Here is an 18,758-nt window from a genome sequence, read left to right on the forward strand (position 1 = left end):
GCACCAAAAACGCGGGTAAAAAACGCAGTGTGTGAACATAGCCTAATCTTTTTTGTTTCCTCCTATGATAAACCGCATCCAATGTGCATGGCAGCCTCTTCTCTCCATTACTAAAGCCTGCACTGGTTATCGTATGTAAGGAAACCCATCATTGTGTATGGCCAGCTTTACTGTGCATCCAATATATAGAGGCTGTCCTGTGATCATCCATAGTAGGCTTGGGTTGCCCTTGCACCTCCGCAGCTTCTCTCTGGCACTGACCCTGGCCTGGCCTTTCACACTAATCCAGCATTGGGGGAATACTCCTACTGACTCCTGTACCCTGGGATTCTGAGGGGTCAGTGATTTGCCCTGTAATTGGTGTCTGCTAGGTAATTGCTTAGAATAACTTTGCGTGTGGTGAGAATGCGATTTCTCCTCCGCTCCGCGTTCCCTGCTGCTTTCTCGGAGCTTCCTGTGACCTGTCGGCTATTAAACTACGACCTTTCATTCCCCACCGCAGGTTCTGCACTTACTTGGCCCAAAGACAGAAGCTGATCTAGAAAAGAAACCCAAGGTATTTTGTTGAGTTGTTGCGTGTGACAGTAAATGGGTGATTTGTGTGACAGGTCGCTGAGATGCCCGGTGATCCTCTACAGGCACGGCTAGTCCTCCTGCATCGGAGACGGTCAGTCTGCTCCTCCGGCAGTAAAATCACTTTCTGTAGGTCACTCCGTCCCGATTTAACCTCCTCTAATAGTGAGACTTGACACTTCACCGGAGGTTTTCGGGGATTGCCTAGAATATAATGTATGGATAAACCGCCGCTCATGCACAATTCACCTTTAATTAAAGTTTCACCCATCCACAATACCACAGGCGAGTTCTAATAAATAATCACTTCGGTTTAGCAAGGGGCTAAAATACTTAAATATTGGGACATTTTAGTTATAGCAATTTTCTTGCATTCATCTATAGGCTCCATATACTGAATACGAGCTATTTCTTCGGCGCTCCATTGGGAGACCCAGACGATTGGGTGTATAGCTACTGCCTCCGGAGGCCACACAAAGCATTACACTAAAAAGTGTAAAGCCCCTCCCCTTCTGGCTATACACCCCCAGTGGGATCACTGGCTCACCAGTTTTCTGCTTTGTGCGAAGGAGGTCAGACATCCACGCATAGCTCCACTGTTTAGTCAGCAGCAGCTGCTGACTATGTCGGATGGAAGAAAAGTGGGCCCATATGGGGTCCCCAGCATGCTCCCTTCTCACCCCACTTGCGGTTTGTAAGGTTGAGGTACCCATTGCGGGTACGGAGGCTGGAGCCCACATGCTGTTTTCCTTCCCCATCCCCCCTCAGGGCTCTGGGTGAAGTGGGATCTTACAGGTCTCCAGGCACTGAGACCGGGCTCCATCCACAGACCCAGAGAACCTGCTGGATATGGAGCTGAGTATCGTCAGGGACAGGCCCTGCTACATTAAGGTACTCTGTGTCCCCGGGCAAGCGCGCACACACACACCAGCATTGCTGGGAGTGTTAGTGCGCCGGGGGCAACAGCGCAGTGCGCTCGTGCTATTAGTCACTACAGCTTGCTGAGTGACTTTATGTATTGGGAACTGCCGCGCCGGCCGTTGCTGGGTGTTTTTTACACTGTGGCGCGGCTGGGACTTGTGGTGCGCCGGGGACTTCCGCGCTGGCCGTGCACATGGACGGCCGCGCTTATTACTCGAGTCCCCGGCTTTGCGGCCTAGTTTTCGTTTCGTTCCCGCCTCCAGCCCTGCCAGTCAGGGGAGAGGCGGGACGCTGTACAGACAGTCAGCGCCGAGGGCTGGAGTCTGCTTTGCATTCTCCAGCCCCCTTCACTGGACACAGTGGGACGCCAGTTTCCCGCTCTTGTCTGGGGCACGCCCACGGCCCGCCCCTCGTCACACGAGCTGGAGAAGGACGCCGGCAGCCATTCCTGCACGCAGTCCGAGCTGGGGAACGGAGACATGCTCTGGGCAACCAACACAGGGCTCTGGCGACCACACACCCGCGTTATAGGCGGGCGGTAAGCAGCACCTGAAGTGCTGACCCCACTAAATACCATTGTGTCCATTTGTATTTTCTGCTTGTATGCTATACACTGCACTGTAGGTCGCTATCTTTGGCTATATGCCCTTCTAAATGGCGAGATAACAGCAGCAAAAACGCAAGGGTGCTAAGACACAGGTTTTCTAGGCTGCTTGTATTGCATGGCTGAAGTGTTCATTTGTACTTATGCTTGTATGCTATACATTGCACTGTACGGTCGCTACTCTTGGCCATATTCTCCTAGAGGGCTGGACAACTGCAGCAAAAAAGCATGGGTGCCAAGGCACAGGCTTTATAGGCTGCTTGTACTGCATGTGCTGAAGTGTTCATTTGTATATATGCTTGTATGCTATACATTGCACTGTACGGTCGCTACTCTGGGCTATATTCTCCTAGATGGCTGGACAACAGCAGCAAAAAAGCAAGGGTGCCAAGGCACAGGCTTTCTATGCTGCTTGTATTGCATGTGCTGAAGTGTTTATGCTTGTATGTTGTACATTGCATAGAGGACTAGAATACAGCAGCAAAAAAGCAACACAGGCTTTCTATGCTGCTTTTCCTGCATGTGATACTGTTCCACCGGCAGGTTCCACTGACCCCCATTGTGGGCAATGCTCCCCTGTAGCACTTGGTCAGCCGGGGTCTCTACTAGAGGTGGCCAAAGGAACCACCTGTGAACCCTGTCCAGGGACAGGGACGGAGATTGTCATGGGATGGAGACTTTGCACTCCAGACAGGCCATGGGCAATCTTGATTAATGCTCCCTGGACACCCTCATTTGGAACGAAGGCTCTGACACGGACGGCAGTCCCAGACAGCCTAAGCTAGCTCGCTGGGTGCGACACTCGGCTTCATCACTGGTCAAGGTCCCAGCAGGACGACCCTCTGTATGATGAGGCAGACGTAGCTGATCAGGGCTTTGGTCCTGACACCGCTCTCAATCCGGATACACCGGATGGTGACGCCATAGTGAATGATCTTATAGCGTCCATCAATGGAATGTTGCATATTTCTCCCTCAGCTCCCCCAGTGGAGGAGTCAGCTTCACAGCAGGAGAAATCCTTTTTCAGTACTCATGCGTAGATTGAGTACTTTTCTGGCCACGCTGACTTCAGAGACGCAGTTCAGAAACACCACGCTTACCAGATAAACGTTTTCTCCAAACGTATTAAGGATGCACGTTATCCCTTTACCCTGATGTGGTACAGCCCTGGACCCAGGGTCCAAAGGTGGATCCCCCAATCTCCAGGCTTGCGGCTAGATCCATAGTTGCAGTGGAGATGGGAATTCACTTAAAGATGCCATTGACAGACAGATAGACCTCTGGTTGAAATCTGTCTGTGAAGCTATCAGCGTGTCGGTTGCTCCGGCATTCGCAGCCGTATGGGCACCCTAACCTATTTCAGCTGGTCTTGCGCAGCTGGTCTTGAGCACATGTACATCTGTGCCGCAGGTGGTGTCCTTAACCTCGCAATGTCTGCATTGCGACTTACCCTAGTAATGCTGTCCTGGGGGGACAGTCGAGGTTGGTCCTTCCCAGGCTCGGGCAAGTCCCAATGGTACTCGTCTAAAAGGGCTCAAAAGGCTCAGAGGGGCTCAGATTCCGGCCGGGCTCATTCACGCCCAAGGAAGGCAGCAGGAGGAACCGCTACCAAGGCGATCTCCTCATGTATTTCAGCTCTCTCTCCCCGCATCCGCGGTTGGTGGCAGAATCTCCCGCTTCTGGGTACATTTAGCTGCCACAGGTCAGACCGGTGGGTGAGAGACATTGTGTCTCACGTGTACAGGATAGAGCTCTGTTCTCGTCCTCCGGCTCGATTCTTCAGAACTCCCCCCCCCCCCCCCCCCCCCCCCACCGAGCCGATGCTCTTCTGCAGGCAGAAGGAGTGGTAATCCCTGTTCCTCTTCAGGAACAAGACACGGTTTTTTTTCCTCCAATTTTATTGGGGTGCCAAAAAAGGGTGGCTTTTTCCGTTCCGTTCTGGACCTAAAACTGCTCACCAAGCACGTGAAGGCCAGGCGGTTCCGGATGTAACCCTCCGCTCCGTCATTGCCTCAATGTCTCAAGGAGATTTCCTAGCATCAATAGACATCAGGACGCTTATCTCCTCGTGCCGATTGCTCCAGAGCACCAGCGTTTGCTACGTTTCGTTATTGAAGACGAGCATCTTCAGTGCGTACCACTGCCCTTCGGTCTGGCGACAGCCCTACGGGTTTTCACCAAGTTCAGGGCAGCAGTGGGAGCAGTCCTGCACTCTCAGGGTCACTCTGTGATCCTTACTGGACGATCCACTTGTCAAGGCACCCTCTCAAGAGGCATGCCGACACAGCCTGAACGTGGCGCTGGAGACTCTCCAGAGTTTCGGGTGAATCATCAACTTTTCAAGGTTACATCGGGCACCGACCCAATCGCTGACATATCTGGGCATGGAGTTTCACACTCCCTCAGCGATAGTGAAGCTTCCGCTGGACAAGCAGCGTTCACTACAGACGGGGGTGCAGTCTCTCCTTCAAGGCCAGTCACACCCCTTAAGACGCCTCATGTAGAGGCAGTCACTTTCGCGCAGTTTCATCTGCGTCCACTTCAATGGGACATGCTTTGCCAATGGGTTGGGGAGTCGACGTCCCTAGAAAGGAACGTTTCCCTTCTCAGACGGTCAAGGACTCTCTCCAGAGGAGTCCATCCTTCAGATCAATGTTCCGGAAATCTGGGCAGTGCATCTTGCCCTGCAAGCCTTCCAGCAGTGGCTGGAAGGAAAACAGATCCGAATTCAGTCGGACAATTCCACAGCGGTGGCAGACATCGCCCACCAAGGCGGAACACGCATCGCCAAGCCTACCAGGCAATCCGGCGGATTCTGATGTGGGTGGGGGACAGAGCATCCACCATATCCGCAGTTCACATCCCGGGCGTAGAAAATTGGGAAGCAGACTTCCTCAGTCGCCTGGGCATGGACGCAGGGGAATGGCCTCTGCACCCAGTATGGTGTCAGGAAATCTGTAGCCGCTGGAGGATGCCGGACGTCGACCTAATGGCGTCTCGGCACAACAACAAGGTCCCGATTTTCATGGCGCGGTCTCACGAGCAAAGAGCTCTGGCGGCAGGCGCCCTAGTTCAGGATTGGTCGCAGTTCCAGCTACCCTATGTGTTTCCTACTCTGGCACTGTTGCCCAGAGTGCTACGCAAGCTCAGCTCCGCTTGCCGCCGCGCCATCCTCGTCGTCCCAGACTGACCGAGGAGGTCGTGGTCCCGGATCTGTGGCATCTCACGGTCGGCCAACCGTGGGCACTCTCAGACCGGCCAGACTTACTGTCCCAAGGGCCGTTCTTTCCACTGAATTCTACGGCCCTGATCCGGACTGGGTGGCCATCGAGTCCGAGATCCTAGCGTCTTCAGGATTATCTCAAGACGTCATTGCCACCATGAGACGGGCTAGGAAGCCGACGTCTGCCAAAATCTCCCACAAGACGTGGAAGTTATTCTTATCTTGGTGCTCTGCTTAGGGAGTGTCTCCCTGGCCATTTGCATTGTCTCCTTTTTCCCCCCTTCCTGCATCTGGATTGGGAAAAGGTTTGTCGCTCGGCTCCCTTAAAGGACAAGTCGCAGCGCTGTCGGTATTCTTTCAGAAGCGCCTAGTACGACTTCCTCAGGTACGCATGTTCCTGCAGGGGGGTTATCACATTGTCCCTCCGTACAAGAGGCCGGCAGACCCATGGGATCTGCACAGGGTATTAATTGCTCTCTAGGAGCCGCCCTTCGAGCCTCTGAGGGTTGTTTTCACTTTCTCGACTTTCACAGAAAGTGGCCTTTCTGGTAGCGGTCACGTCTCTTCGGAGAGTGTCCGAACTAGCAGCGCGGTCATCCAGAGCTCCCTTCCTAGTGTTCACCAAGATAAGGTAGTGCTGCGTCCGATCCCAGAGTTTCTCCCTAAGGTGGTATCCCCTTTTTATCACAATCAGGATATCTCCTTACCTTCCTTTTATCCATTTCATCGATATGTATAGGCTTTGCATTGTTGGATCTGGTGTAGAGCACCCAGAATCTACATTCCCGCACGGCGCTCCTGCGCCGCTCGGATGCACTCTTTGTCCTTGTCACTGGTCAGCGCAAGGGATCGCAGGCTGCAACATCCACCCTGGCTCAATGGATCAAGGAACCAATCCTTGAAGCCTACCGTTCTACTGGGCTTCCGGTTCCATCAGGGCTGAAGGCCCATTCTACCAGAGCCGTGGGTGCGTCCTGGGCATTACGGCACCAGGCTACGGCTCAACAGGTGTGCCAGGCAGCTACCTGGTCGAGTCTGCACACTTTCACCAAACATTATCAGGTGCATACCTATGCTTCGGCGGACGCCAGCCTAGGTAGAAGAGTCCTGCAGGCGGCAGTTGCCTCCCCGTAGGGGAAGGCTGTCTTGCAGCTCTAACATGAGGTATTTCTTTACCCACCCAGGGACAGCTTTTGGACGTCCCAATCGTCTGGGTCTCCCAATGGAGCGCCGAAGAAGAAGGGAATTTTGTTACTTACCGTAAATTCCTTTTCTTCTAGCTCCTATTGGGAGACCCAGCACCCGCCCTGTTGTCCTTCGGGATTTTTGGTTGTTTTCGGGTACACATGTTGTTCATGTTGAATGGTTTTCAGTTCTCCGATGTTACTTCGGAGTGAATTTGTTTAAACCAGTTATTGGCTTTCCTCCTTCTTGCTTTTGCACTAAAACTGGTGAGCCAGTGATCCCACTGGGGGTGTATAGCCAGAAGGGGAGGGGCTTTACACTTTTTAGTGTAATGCTTTGTGTGGCCTCCGGAGGCAGTAGCTATACACCCAATCGTCTGGGTCTCCCAATAGGAGCTAGAAGAAAAGGAATTTACGGTAAGTAACAAAATTCCCTTCTTACCATCTACTTGTAGAAACTGCCCAGGTATAAACCACTTATCAGTAAAGTGTGTGGTGGGGGAAGGACAGGACTCGTACAGTAGCCCTGCTGACATGTAGATCCGGCAACCTGTGAAGATGAAGATGTTGGTACATCTGGGGAATTAAATAAAACTTTTTAATTCCTTTATAACAAATTATATATATATATATATATATATAGATAGATAGATAGATAGATAGATAGATAGATAGATAGATAGATAGATAGATAGATAGATAGATAGATAGATAGATAGATAGATATAGATATATATATATATATCTCTATCCCCTTGGATGACGCTCACCCAAAGCAATGCAGGTCTTGTGTCTGCCCATCCAAATAGACTTTATGCTTGCCCCACTCATCCAAGGATATACATATTATTCATTTTGACTGCATACACAGTACAGACGAAAAGTTTGGACACGCCACCTCATTCAAAGAGTTTTCTTTATTTTCAGGACTCTAAAAATTGTAGATTCACATTAAAGACATCAAAAGTATGAATGAAAACATGTGGAATAAAATATTTTAAAAAGTGTGAAACAACTGAAAATATGTCCTATATTCTAGGTTCTTCAAAGTAGCCACCTTTTGCTTTGATTACTGCTTTGCACACTCTTGGCATTCTCTTGATGAGCTTCAAGAGGTAGTCACCGGAAATGGAGTTCCCAGAGATGCTTAGCACTTGTTGGCCCTTTTGCCTTCACCCTGCGGTCCAGCTCACCCCAAACCTTGTCGATTATGTTCAGGTCTGGTGACTGTGGAGGCCAGGTCATCTGGCGTACCACCCCATCACTCTCCTTCTTAGTCAAATAGCCCTTACACAGTCTGGAGGTGTGTTTGGGGTCATTGTCCTGTTGAAAAATAAATTATGGTCCAACTAAACGCAAACCGGATGGAATAGCACGCCGCTGCAAGATGCTGTGGTAGCCATGCTGGTTCTGTATGCCTTCAATTTTGAATAAATCCCCAACAGCGTCACCAGCAAAGCACCCCCACACCATCACACCTCCTCCTCCATGCTTCACGGTGGGAACCAGCCATGTAGAGTCCATCCGATCACCTTTTCTACAAAGACACGGTGGTTGGATCCAAAGATCATAAATTTGGACTTATCAGACCAAAGCACAGATTTCCACTGGTCTAATGTCCATTCCTTGTGTTCTTTAGCCCAAACAAGTCTTTTCTGCTTGTTGCCTGTCCTTAGCAGTGGTTTCCTAGCAGCTATTTTACCATACTAAAGGAAAAAAAAAATATTTCTCATTTATATGATTTGGGGATCACTGACTTTAGGTAATATGCCCTGCAACTAGGAGGCTCAAAACCAACAAAAAAGTGTTAGCTCCAACTGCTGGGCTATTCCCTCTCCTGAGATAGGAGGCAGCTCAATTTTAGGTCTGTCCGTAAGCGCTAGATATGAGCCGTATCAGGTTTTTGCACTTTTTGCACTTTTTTATTTATTTATTTTTTTTTTTGGTATAGATGTTATGCAATCGTGGAAATTACAGTATGATAGACGTGTTAATGATATGGAAATTATGAAGAAACTGATACAAAATTTTCAAAACATCTGGATTCATTCTCAGACTGGAGTCTGAGCGCCACGTGCAAATATCCCAGCATGGCTGCTACCAGTGAGGTTATTAAAGGGAACCTGTCAGGTCCAATTTGCACCCAGAACCACGAGCAGTTCTGGGTGCATATTGATAATCCCTGCCTAACCGTCTCTGTATACAATAGCATAGATAAAGAGATCTTTAGAAAAAGTATTTCTAAAGATCTTTTATCGTAGGAGATCTTTTCTTTTTTTTTTTTTTTACTTTACCTCTTAAGGCTAATAGAAAGTAAGAACAAATGTGTATCTGAAAAACTGCTATTATAAATTGAGTCAAATGTCACAGACACAACATTCATTTAGAAAAGCAAGTTAAGGGCAGTAAAATGTAGACAAAATCTCTTAAATTTATATACTTTTATACGGTGTTCCGATTGCTTTTGTAGAAGTCTCCCAATAAGCAAATCCACAATAATAGTAGAGGACATGGACAGCGGGTATATATTAGGAGCGGTGGTTGGGTTCAGGGTGTGTGAAATCTCCTCTTGCTGTACATTGCATCGCCATCTTGTGGCCAAATGATTTCAAATACTCATTTTCTTCATTGTCTTCAGCGTCCCTTTTATAAAGATATTTATTATTATTATTATTATTTATTATTATTATTATTATTATTATTATTATTATTATTATTATTATTTAATATATAGCGCTATATAAGTGAATCTAATATATAAAGCTCATTGTATGTATGTATGTATGTTAAAGGAATCCACACCGTCGCATTTACAATCACAAAATTTTGCACAGACGCCTTATGTGACTCAGGGAACGTCATAGACTATGTTTTGACGGGAAAATTTAACCCCGTGCTTTACAGTTACACTCCAAAAAACCTGCCACCATTAAAGTCAATGGAGCTGCGAGCTATTAGGTTATTAATACTACAAGTGAAGGAAAAGTCCTGCACCGCCAGCCTTTAGGTTACCTTATGATTTTCACACACGTGCAGGGGAAGGAGTTGCAGCGCTTGGTTAGCTCCGGATGCAGCGTGCACGTCAGGAAAGAGAGTCAGTCTCAGTAGTTCATAAGAAGCAAGAAGGGAAACCTGACTGAATACAGCTGCGGTGCCGGAAAAGTTTATTCAAGGAATTTTTCCATCAGTGCAGGTAAAACAGCGGGAGATGACCTGGATGCGAGCCCCTCCAGGAGGACGACGGCAGTTTCGCCTGCCAATCGGGCTTCTACGGGTCCACCCGTAGAAGCCTGATTGGCAGGCGAAACGGCCGTCGTCCTCCTGGAGGGGCTCGCATCCAGGTCATCTCCCGCTGTTTTACCTGCACTGATGGAAAAATTCCTTGAATAAACTTTTCCGGCACAGCAGCTGTATGCAGTCAGGTTTCCTTCTTGCTTCTTATGTATTAGGTCAGTCATGGCGAACCTTTTTACAGTCCGAGTGCCCAAACTGTAGCCCTAAACCCAATTTTTTTTCCGAAGTGCCAACCAATCCTATCATGTAAATAATTAATTGTAACCTTACCTTTGCCGTCTTCTCTTCAGCAGGGGGCATCACGCTCATGCTTACCACGCATTGAAGCTGAGCCCCTGCCCTTTCCAGACACAGCAGTTGGATTGATCTTTCTGGAAAAATTGCCGCATATTAGACAGAGATTTTACCCTGTAATCTACATCTACATTTCAAAGTCTGAACATCTTGAAATCCCATAAAGACGTACGAGTGGCTCCCCTCCCATTCATTGTGTAGTTATGTCCCCCTTCCTCGACCACTTCCTGGTAAACATGTCCCCCATCCTGATATATATTTCCTACATTCTGGTATATTTGTCCCTATCACGGCCCCCATCCTGGTAAATGTCCTCCATCCTGGTAAATGTACCCCATCCTGACATATTGCCCATCCTTGTAAATGTTCCCCCATCATGGCATGTACCCCATTCCTGGTAAATGTCCTCCATCCTGGTAAATGTTCCCAATCCTGGTTAATTTACCCCCATCCTGGTAAATGTACCCTATCGTGGCATGTTTCCTCCATCCTGGCATGCATGTTTCCTCCATCCTGGCATGCATGTTTCCTCCATCCTGGCATCCATGTTTCCTCCATCCTGGCATGCATGTTTCCTCCATCCTGCCATGCATGTTTCCTCCATCCTGGCATGCATGTTTCCTCCATCCTGACATGTTTACTCCATCCTGGCATGCATGTTTCCTCCATCCTGGCATGCATGTTTCCTCCATCCTGGCATGCATTGTTTCCTCCATCCCGGCATGCATTGTTCCCCACCCTGGCATGCATGTCCCCCCCCCCCCCCCCCCCCCCCCATCCTGGCATGCATGTCCCCCCCCCCCCCCCCTTCCATGCTGGCATGCGTGTTCTCCCACCCCATGCTGGCATGTGCGTTCCCCCTCCCCCACACCAAGCTGGCATGTGCGTTCCCCCACCGCCACCCCACGCTGACAAGTGCGTTCCCCCCACCCCACACTGCCATGTGCGTTCACCCCCACCCCACGCTGCCATGTGCATACCCCCACCCCACGCTGGCGTATGCGTTCCCCCACCCCATGCTGGTGCTGCCCCCCCCATCCCCACCTTGGCACCGCCGCATACGAGTTATAAAAAAAAAAGCAACACACAACTTACCTGCACACGTTCCCCCGCTGCGCGCTGCTGGGTCCTCGGTTCCCACGCGGCCAGCAGACGGCGCCGGCGTCGCTCTCTGACGGTCCTCCGTCTCCTAGGCAACACACCTGCAGCCTGGGGGAGGAGGAGTGTCAGAGCGGAGGAGAAATGTCTCCTCTGCTCCAACACAGATTTGATCTGCCGGCGCCACTGCACTAGCAGACCAAAGCTGCAGGGTCGGGCGACAGCATGCGTGCCAACAGAATGGGCTCAGCGTGCCATAGGTTCGCCATCACTGTATTAGGTTATTAATAGCAGCTGTGATTGGTTGCTATAGGAACAAAATAAACTGTTAGTATAAGAAGCTTATGTGTGAGGTAATAAGATGTCAGTGGGGAGATGGATGGATGGAGAGAGACAGAAAAAGACAGATTGAGAGACAGGGAAAGAGAGAGAAAGAGACAGACTGACAGACGCGGGGAAAGAGAGAGGCAGACAGACAGTTACTATCCCGGGCAATGCCCAGCTACTACAGCTAGTATATAATATCCACTTATGGCGCCATTAATTCTGTAGTGCTTTACATATGAGTAACACTGTCCCCACTGGGGCTCTCGATTAGACAATAAATCCTCCTAGCAGCCATCTATTGTGCACGGCCAGATTTATACAGCTGGAATGGTACGCTCTGTGGAACGGAGCGTGCATGTCTATGAAAGAGCATCTGCGACTTTCCATACAAACCTCGGATTGACTTACAGACCAGAAAAGTGCAGGTTTAAAAAAAAAGCTATGGACAGAGCCAGTCACAAGCGCAACTGATCTGCAAAGTTCAACGCCCCTATTATACACTCACCCCCCCCCCATTATTCTATCACTCCAGGTACACATGCTGGCAGGAGCAGTGTGATCACCCAGCTTTCCCATTTCCTCTGTATATCCATTACTAATTTATGATTCCGGTGTTATTCCTTTGCATTCAGGCAGCGAAGCAGAAAGTGGTGGAGTCTGAGAAAAAAGCTGATGAAGCTACGAATGGTGAGAAAGTATCTTATTATTTTTTTTTTTTTTTTTGTTTCCACTCTCTGTGACCTCTTTTGCTTTTTTTTTTTTTTTTTTTTTTTTTTTTAATCTTTCTCTGAATACCACAATCAAAAGACTTTAAGGTTTCCCGGCAGAGCTGCGTCCTCTTGTTAACCGCATACCTGACATTCCTGTCGAGACGCTGCCCTGAAACCTGTTGGTTACAACCTGCATAACATTCAGTTCACAGGCTCCTCTCCTCCCCGAGCACAGAGTGACTCCTCACTATCAGCCATTCACAGGCTATCCAGGCCCATCCGCTTGTAATCTGAGAATACATCGGATGTTTGTGTCACGGTTGGTGACTGTTTGTGGGAGATGCTGTCAGTCACTCTATGGAGCGTATACATTCTCATATATGAGCAAGCAGCGAGTGAATCATCTCCTGAGAAAGTGTTATATTCACTATTATTATACCATCCCCCAGATATATTCTTGTACATACAGTACTCTAGTAGTTGTATCCATGTCCATAGGGGGCAGTATTATAGTAGGTATATTCTTGTACATAGGTATAGTTTTGTACATAGGGGCAGTATTGTAGTAGTTGTATTCTTGTACATAGGGGCTCAACACATCAGACTCTCGCCTACCTTGACAAGCTTCAAAAGGAACCTGAAGATCCACCTCTTCCGACAAGCCTACAACCTGCCGTAACCCTCAGTCTGATATAGCGCCGCACAATCAGCTCTACCCTCACCTACTGTATCCTCACCTATCCCTTGTAGACTGAGCCTTCGCGGGCAGGGACCTCTATCCTCCTGTACCTGTCTGTGCCTTGTATTGTTTATGATTACAGTATTGTACTTGTCCCTATTATGTATACCCCTTTCACATGTAAAGCGCCATGGAATTAATGGCGCTATAATAATAAATAATAACAACAACATAGGGGGGCAGTATTGTAGTAGTAGTTGTATTTTTGTACATGGGGCAGTATTATAGTTTCATTCCACATAGGCGCAGTATTGTAGTAGTTGTATTCTTGTACATAGGGGGCAGTATTGTAGTAGTTGTATTCTTGTATGTAGGGGCAGTATTGTAGTAGTATTCTTGTATATAGGGGGCAGTATTAGAGTTACAGTCCACATAAGGGCATTATTATAGTAGTTATGTTCTTGTACATAGGGGGCAGTATTGTAGTAGTTGTATTCTTGTATGTAGGGGCAGTATTGTAGTAGTATTCTTGTATATAGGGGGCAGTATTGTAGTAGTTGTACATAGGGGGCAGTATTGTAGTAGTTGTATTCTTGTATGTAGGGGGCAGTATTGTAGTAGTATTCTTGTATATAGGGGGCAGTATTGTAGTAGTTGTATTATTGTACATAGGGGCAGTATTATAGTAGTTATATTCTTGTATATAGGTGGCAGTATTGTGATTTCTGGAACCTATTATAATGTAATATTGGTGAATTGTTGGCCACTGTAAACCATATCATTGATTGCTGATATGATTGGACTCCAGCACAGGCTGTCTTTTCAGGCTATGATGAGCTTCAAGCTGAAGGGATAGTTTTCTTGGAGAGCACCTCTGTGATTAGCTCTATGCCGCAGAGCCCCTATCATTGCAGCCGATAAATGAGTAATATACTTTCTTGATTGGCGCTTGTTATAGGCAGATTTATATCTGTCCATTATTACAGTGAATGTGTTTGAAAATTTCCATTGTTTAGGCATTACAGTAAATAATGAAGTAGAAAGTCTGATTAATCCAGAACATTACTGAATTGCAACTTACTTTTCTATGAGCATCTAATAGTCCGCCATGTATCTCACCCCGCCAGACCAAAAACCATGTTACAATGTGTTTTTTTTTTTTTTTGTTTTTTTTTATTCCACTTTTGCATCCATGATGCTTAGGAAAGGGTTAATCCCGTGCTCCCGTTTCTCTGGGCTCCTTTATACCAGTGGCAGTGAGGATTGTTTATCTAGCAATTAGAGTCGGCTGTTAACAAGATGGCCCAATTTCCAAGGGGCCTCTGTGGGCTGCGAGGAGTCTGACGATTTTCTCCCGAGGTGCTGGAAGGTGACATTAAGATGCTGCCTTCTGCCAGTTGGGAGGGTTCCCCGCTCTCGGGGAAAACACTGCATTATTGATAGTCTGGGTTCTTTTTCTTTTTTTTTTTTTCTCCTCCCTTCTCTTCTTAAGACTTGTAAGTTTATGACCAAGACTTGGCTGAGTAACGAGAGGCATGTAATAAAATGATGGTGGCGGGCACTACTGATGGCAGCTACCACCTTAATTGTCCTGGCAGCTCCGAGAGTCCTCAGCTGCTTATAAAGAGCCACAAGGTGGCGGCGTGGAGTGCTGGATAATAACAGGATAATGGGAGTATCTAGGATTAGTGTCTGGTACAGTATGAACAGAAGGGCGCTACCTATCGTAAAGCTGCCGGCACCACCTCGGCACGTGCCCCAAAAGTGCCCCCCCTCCTCTCGTACCTAGCTTCATGGTATCATGTGGCACATCCTTGGAAGCTTAGGCTGCTTTCACACATCCGTTGTTTTGCATCAGTCACAATCCGTTTTGTGACTGATGTGACGGATGCGTTGGAGATTGTGGTACAACGGATGGGACGGATCCGTAAAAAAAAACAAAAAAACGGATCCGTTGTAGCAGTTTGTACCTGGCTAAGAGAATCCAGCTGTGGCTGAGGGTAACCTGAGTGATGTCACCGCTGGCAGCGCAACTCGCTTCAATTGCTCCATGGAGCTCACAGCGAGCGGCGGTGTTCTTCGGCCGCTCCTGTCAGTTTCTGATGTAGCAGAGATGAAGGCGTTGTGGGATCTCGTGTGGATTACATCGGACCTGGAGGGGTATTTGGGGACTCATAAAGTGGTGAAAGAGGGTGTTTTTATGTCTCTTATTTCAAATAAAGGATCTTTCAGTGTTTTGTGTTTATTCACTTTCACTACAATTTAGTGATTGGGGGGGGGGGGGGGGTGTCTCAGACGCCTGCCATCACTAAGCTAGGATTTAGTTGCAGCTATGGGCTGCCATTAACTCCTCATTACCCCGATTGCCACCACATCAGGGCAATCGGGATGAGCCGGGTAGAGTCCCGGGACTGTCACATCTAGTGGATGCGGCTATTCCTGGCAGCTGCCATAACGTGGGGTTCCCCTTCCTGAGAATACCAGCCCTCAGCTGAGTGGCTTTACCTTGGCTGGTATCAAAATTAAAGGGGCGGCATGGTGGCTCAGTGGTTAGCACTGCAATCTTGCAGCGCTGGGGTCCTGGATTTGAATCCCACCAAGGACAACATCTGCAAGGAGTTTGTATGTTCTCCCCGTGTTTGCGTGGGTTTCCTCAGGGTTCTCCGGTTTCCTCCCACACTCCAAAGACATACAGATATGAATTTAGATTGTGAGCCCCAATGGGGACAGTGTTCCTGATGTATGTAAAGCGCTGCGGAATATTTTAGCGCTATATAAAAATAAAGTTTTTTTTTTTTATTTACTTTACTGCAAGATATAGACCCGCCCACAGGCGGCTGTGATTTGGTTGCAGTGAGACAGCTGTCACTCAGCGTGGGGGTGCGTCTGACTGCAGCTAATCATAGGCGCCGGTGGGCGGGGGAAGCAGGGAATATGAGATGGAATAATGAGTGGCCGGCATTTTCAAAAGCAGAAGAAACCGCTGGAGCAGTGTGACAGCCATGCTGTGACACGCCGGTGATCGGTGAGTATGAGAGAGGGGGTAAGAGGGAGAGACCTACAGAGAAAGACCGACAATGACAGAGACAGACCGACAGAGAGATTTTCTAACCAGAAAGGACTTTACACATCTGAGCATGCTCTGTTGCTAAAAGACAGAATCATCGCCGGAATCTATCATTTGACAAATTGGACCGATTCAGGCGCCCATAGGCTTCCATTATAACCAAAGACTGATGCTGATGGAATCCTGCGCACTGCGTTTTTTTTTCGACGCTACAAAAAAATGTTACATTCTGCTTTGCTTCCACCCGGCGGTCAGTCATTCCATAGCGGATGCAGCACAGGGCCATTTCGCAATCCGTCGTTAATACAAGTCTATGGGGAAAAAACGGAATCCTGCAAAATATTTTGCAGGATACCGTATTTCCTCAATTCAACGAATTGTGACTGATGAAAAACAACGGAAGTGTGAAAGTAGCCTTAAATTTACATATCATTGTGGTATGGATCGGAACCAAGGGGCAGTCATAGCCTCACCCCAAAAGAGTTGTGTAAGGCTCTGTGCGCACTGGGAAATTAAATTTCCTTGCGTAAATTCCGCATGCTCTCAAAGATTACCGCACCCGCGGTAAAAAACCGCGGGAAACCGCACCCGAAAACCGCATGCGGTTTGCCGCGGTTTGCTGCGGTTTTACCGCGGTATTGCCGCGGTTTTGCCGCGTGCGGGTTGGGATGTGCTTTATTGCATTCAATGCAATAAAGCACATTGAAGAAAAAAAAACAAAACACATTTAATTCTGATAGTAGATAGACAGAAGAATAGATAGAGGGACAGACAGACAGACAGACAGACAGACAGACAGACAGACAGACAGACAGACAGACAGACAGACAGACAGACAGACAGACAGACAGACAGACAGACAGACAGACAGACGGATAGATAGAGGACAGATCGCTGCATTTCCCACGGTCGGCAGTGAGTTCACATTACCGGCCGTGGGAAATGACCGGTAATTACCTATGCTCTGCTGTCTGCTGCTTTCATTCAGCGCTGTGTCTGTGACAGTCGCGGCTGGATGGAAGCAGCGCAGGACCTGTGGATTATGCCGGAGCTGTGTGGATTACGCCGGAGCTTTGTTTGGGGGGGGTTAATAAAATGGTGAACGAGGCTTGTTGGTTTTATTTAAAATAAAGGATTTTTCGGTGTCTGTGTTTTTTTTCACTTTACTTACGGGTTGATCATGTCAGCTGTCACATAGACTCTGCCATGATCAAGCCTGGAGTTAATGGCGGTGGTCCCCCATCACCATTAACCCCTTGTATTACCTTGCCACCACTGCTACACGGTGGCAAGAAGAGCCGAGGACACTCCGGTAGTGCCGCATATTGCATGCGACAGTCCCGGGGCAGCTGCGGCTGATATTCTCGGCTGCCGGAGGGGGAGTGAGGCGGGGGACATTAACCCTGCCCCTCTCCCTCCCCAGCCTGAGGATACCGGGCCGCCGCTGTGTGCTTACCTCGGCTGGAAGGTGAATATGCAGCGGAGCCCACGTTCTTTTTTTTCTATATTTCCGTTTTCTTTCTATGTGTGTTCTATGTGTTCTGTGTCTGTGATGTGATGTGTGTGTGTTTACTCTCTGCACGGCTTCCTCTTCCTGTAATGACATCACTTCCCTGCAAACCGCAGACAGGCGATGTACATTACCGGAGGTAAACCGCAAAATACCGCAGGGAATAACGCAGGAAAACGCAGTGAACCGCACAGAATTTGCTGCCTGCGTTATTCCCTGCGGGATTTCATGATTAACATTGAGTCAATGGAGTGAAATCCCGCAGCGATGTGCGGAAAAGAAGTGACATGCACTTGTTTTTGCTGCGGGATTCCCGCAGCAAAACATGCAGCTGTCAAATTCCGCCCAGTGCGCACAGGATTTTTTTTCTCCATAGGATTTGCTGGTGATTCACTGCAGAGATGTTATGAACATTTTCTGCAGCGAAACATGCAGCAAATCTGCGAAAAATCCGCGGCAAAATCCGGTAAGTGCGCACATAGCCTAATAACAGAATCTTCCTTTTTCTTGATCTATTCTGTGAATTATCTCCGGTTGGGAAGCTTTTACATGAAATTACTACTAGTGATGAGCGAGTACTAAAAAGCTCGGGTGCTCGAGGATCGGGCCGAGCATTCCAAGATACTCGTGTACTCGGCCCGAGCACCGAGCCCAATGTTATCCTATGGGGGACCCGAGTATTATTCTGAAATGACCACCGGCAGCATGTAGAAACCATAAAACTGTAAATTAAAAAAAAAAAAAACGTGCGTGTGTGTGTGTGTGTAAGCGTGCATATATATATATATATACACGCGGAGTGGAGTGCGGGAGGGGCCGTAGCCGAGCGGGGAAGTGTCGGGCTAAAGGCACGGTCATGCTGTGAGGGCCGGCCAATCACTGCAATTCCACAACAGGGCTGTGGCATTGCAGTGGTCTGCCAGCCAATCCCTGCATAAGGGCTGGCTCTAAAAAGAGCGCCAACATGAAGACCACGAGTACAGCACGAGTATTGCGAGATTACTCGGTCCCCGCCGAGTAGCCCGAGTACAGTGATACTCGTGCGAGTACCGAGTAGTAACAAGCATACTCGCTCATTACTAATTACTACCACTTTTCATGAAAGCTGGGATCTGAGGAGTGGGATTGTGTAATCCCTCCAGTGCGGCCCGGCTAGGCGGCATTGAGCCCGTCAGTCTGGCAGCCGTTTTTCTTTTGCGTGTGTCGCCTGCCTGTCATTTTAGGAACGTCAAGAAAGTAGATGACTGAACCCCGGCGAGTGTTAGGGAGGGCTG

The 18,758-nt window shown here is 48.4% G+C and overlaps 1 protein-coding gene across 1 annotated transcript in view; it reads left to right on the forward strand.

Annotated features, from left to right (window-relative positions):
- QARS1 (glutaminyl-tRNA synthetase 1) overlaps window positions 1-18,758 on the forward strand; it is a 191,513-nt gene that overhangs the window by 18,521 nt on the left and 154,234 nt on the right. Inside the window, exons 6-7 of the mRNA XM_075321479.1 lie at window positions 503-556; window positions 12,151-12,205. Coding sequence (XP_075177594.1) covers window positions 503-556; window positions 12,151-12,205 — 109 coding nt within the window. The remainder of the gene's footprint in view (window positions 1-502; window positions 557-12,150; window positions 12,206-18,758) is intronic.

The sequence above is a fragment of the Anomaloglossus baeobatrachus genome, chromosome 8 (genome assembly GCF_048569485.1).
Source record: "Anomaloglossus baeobatrachus isolate aAnoBae1 chromosome 8, aAnoBae1.hap1, whole genome shotgun sequence".
NCBI classification, from domain to species: Eukaryota; Metazoa; Chordata; class Amphibia; order Anura; family Aromobatidae; genus Anomaloglossus; species Anomaloglossus baeobatrachus.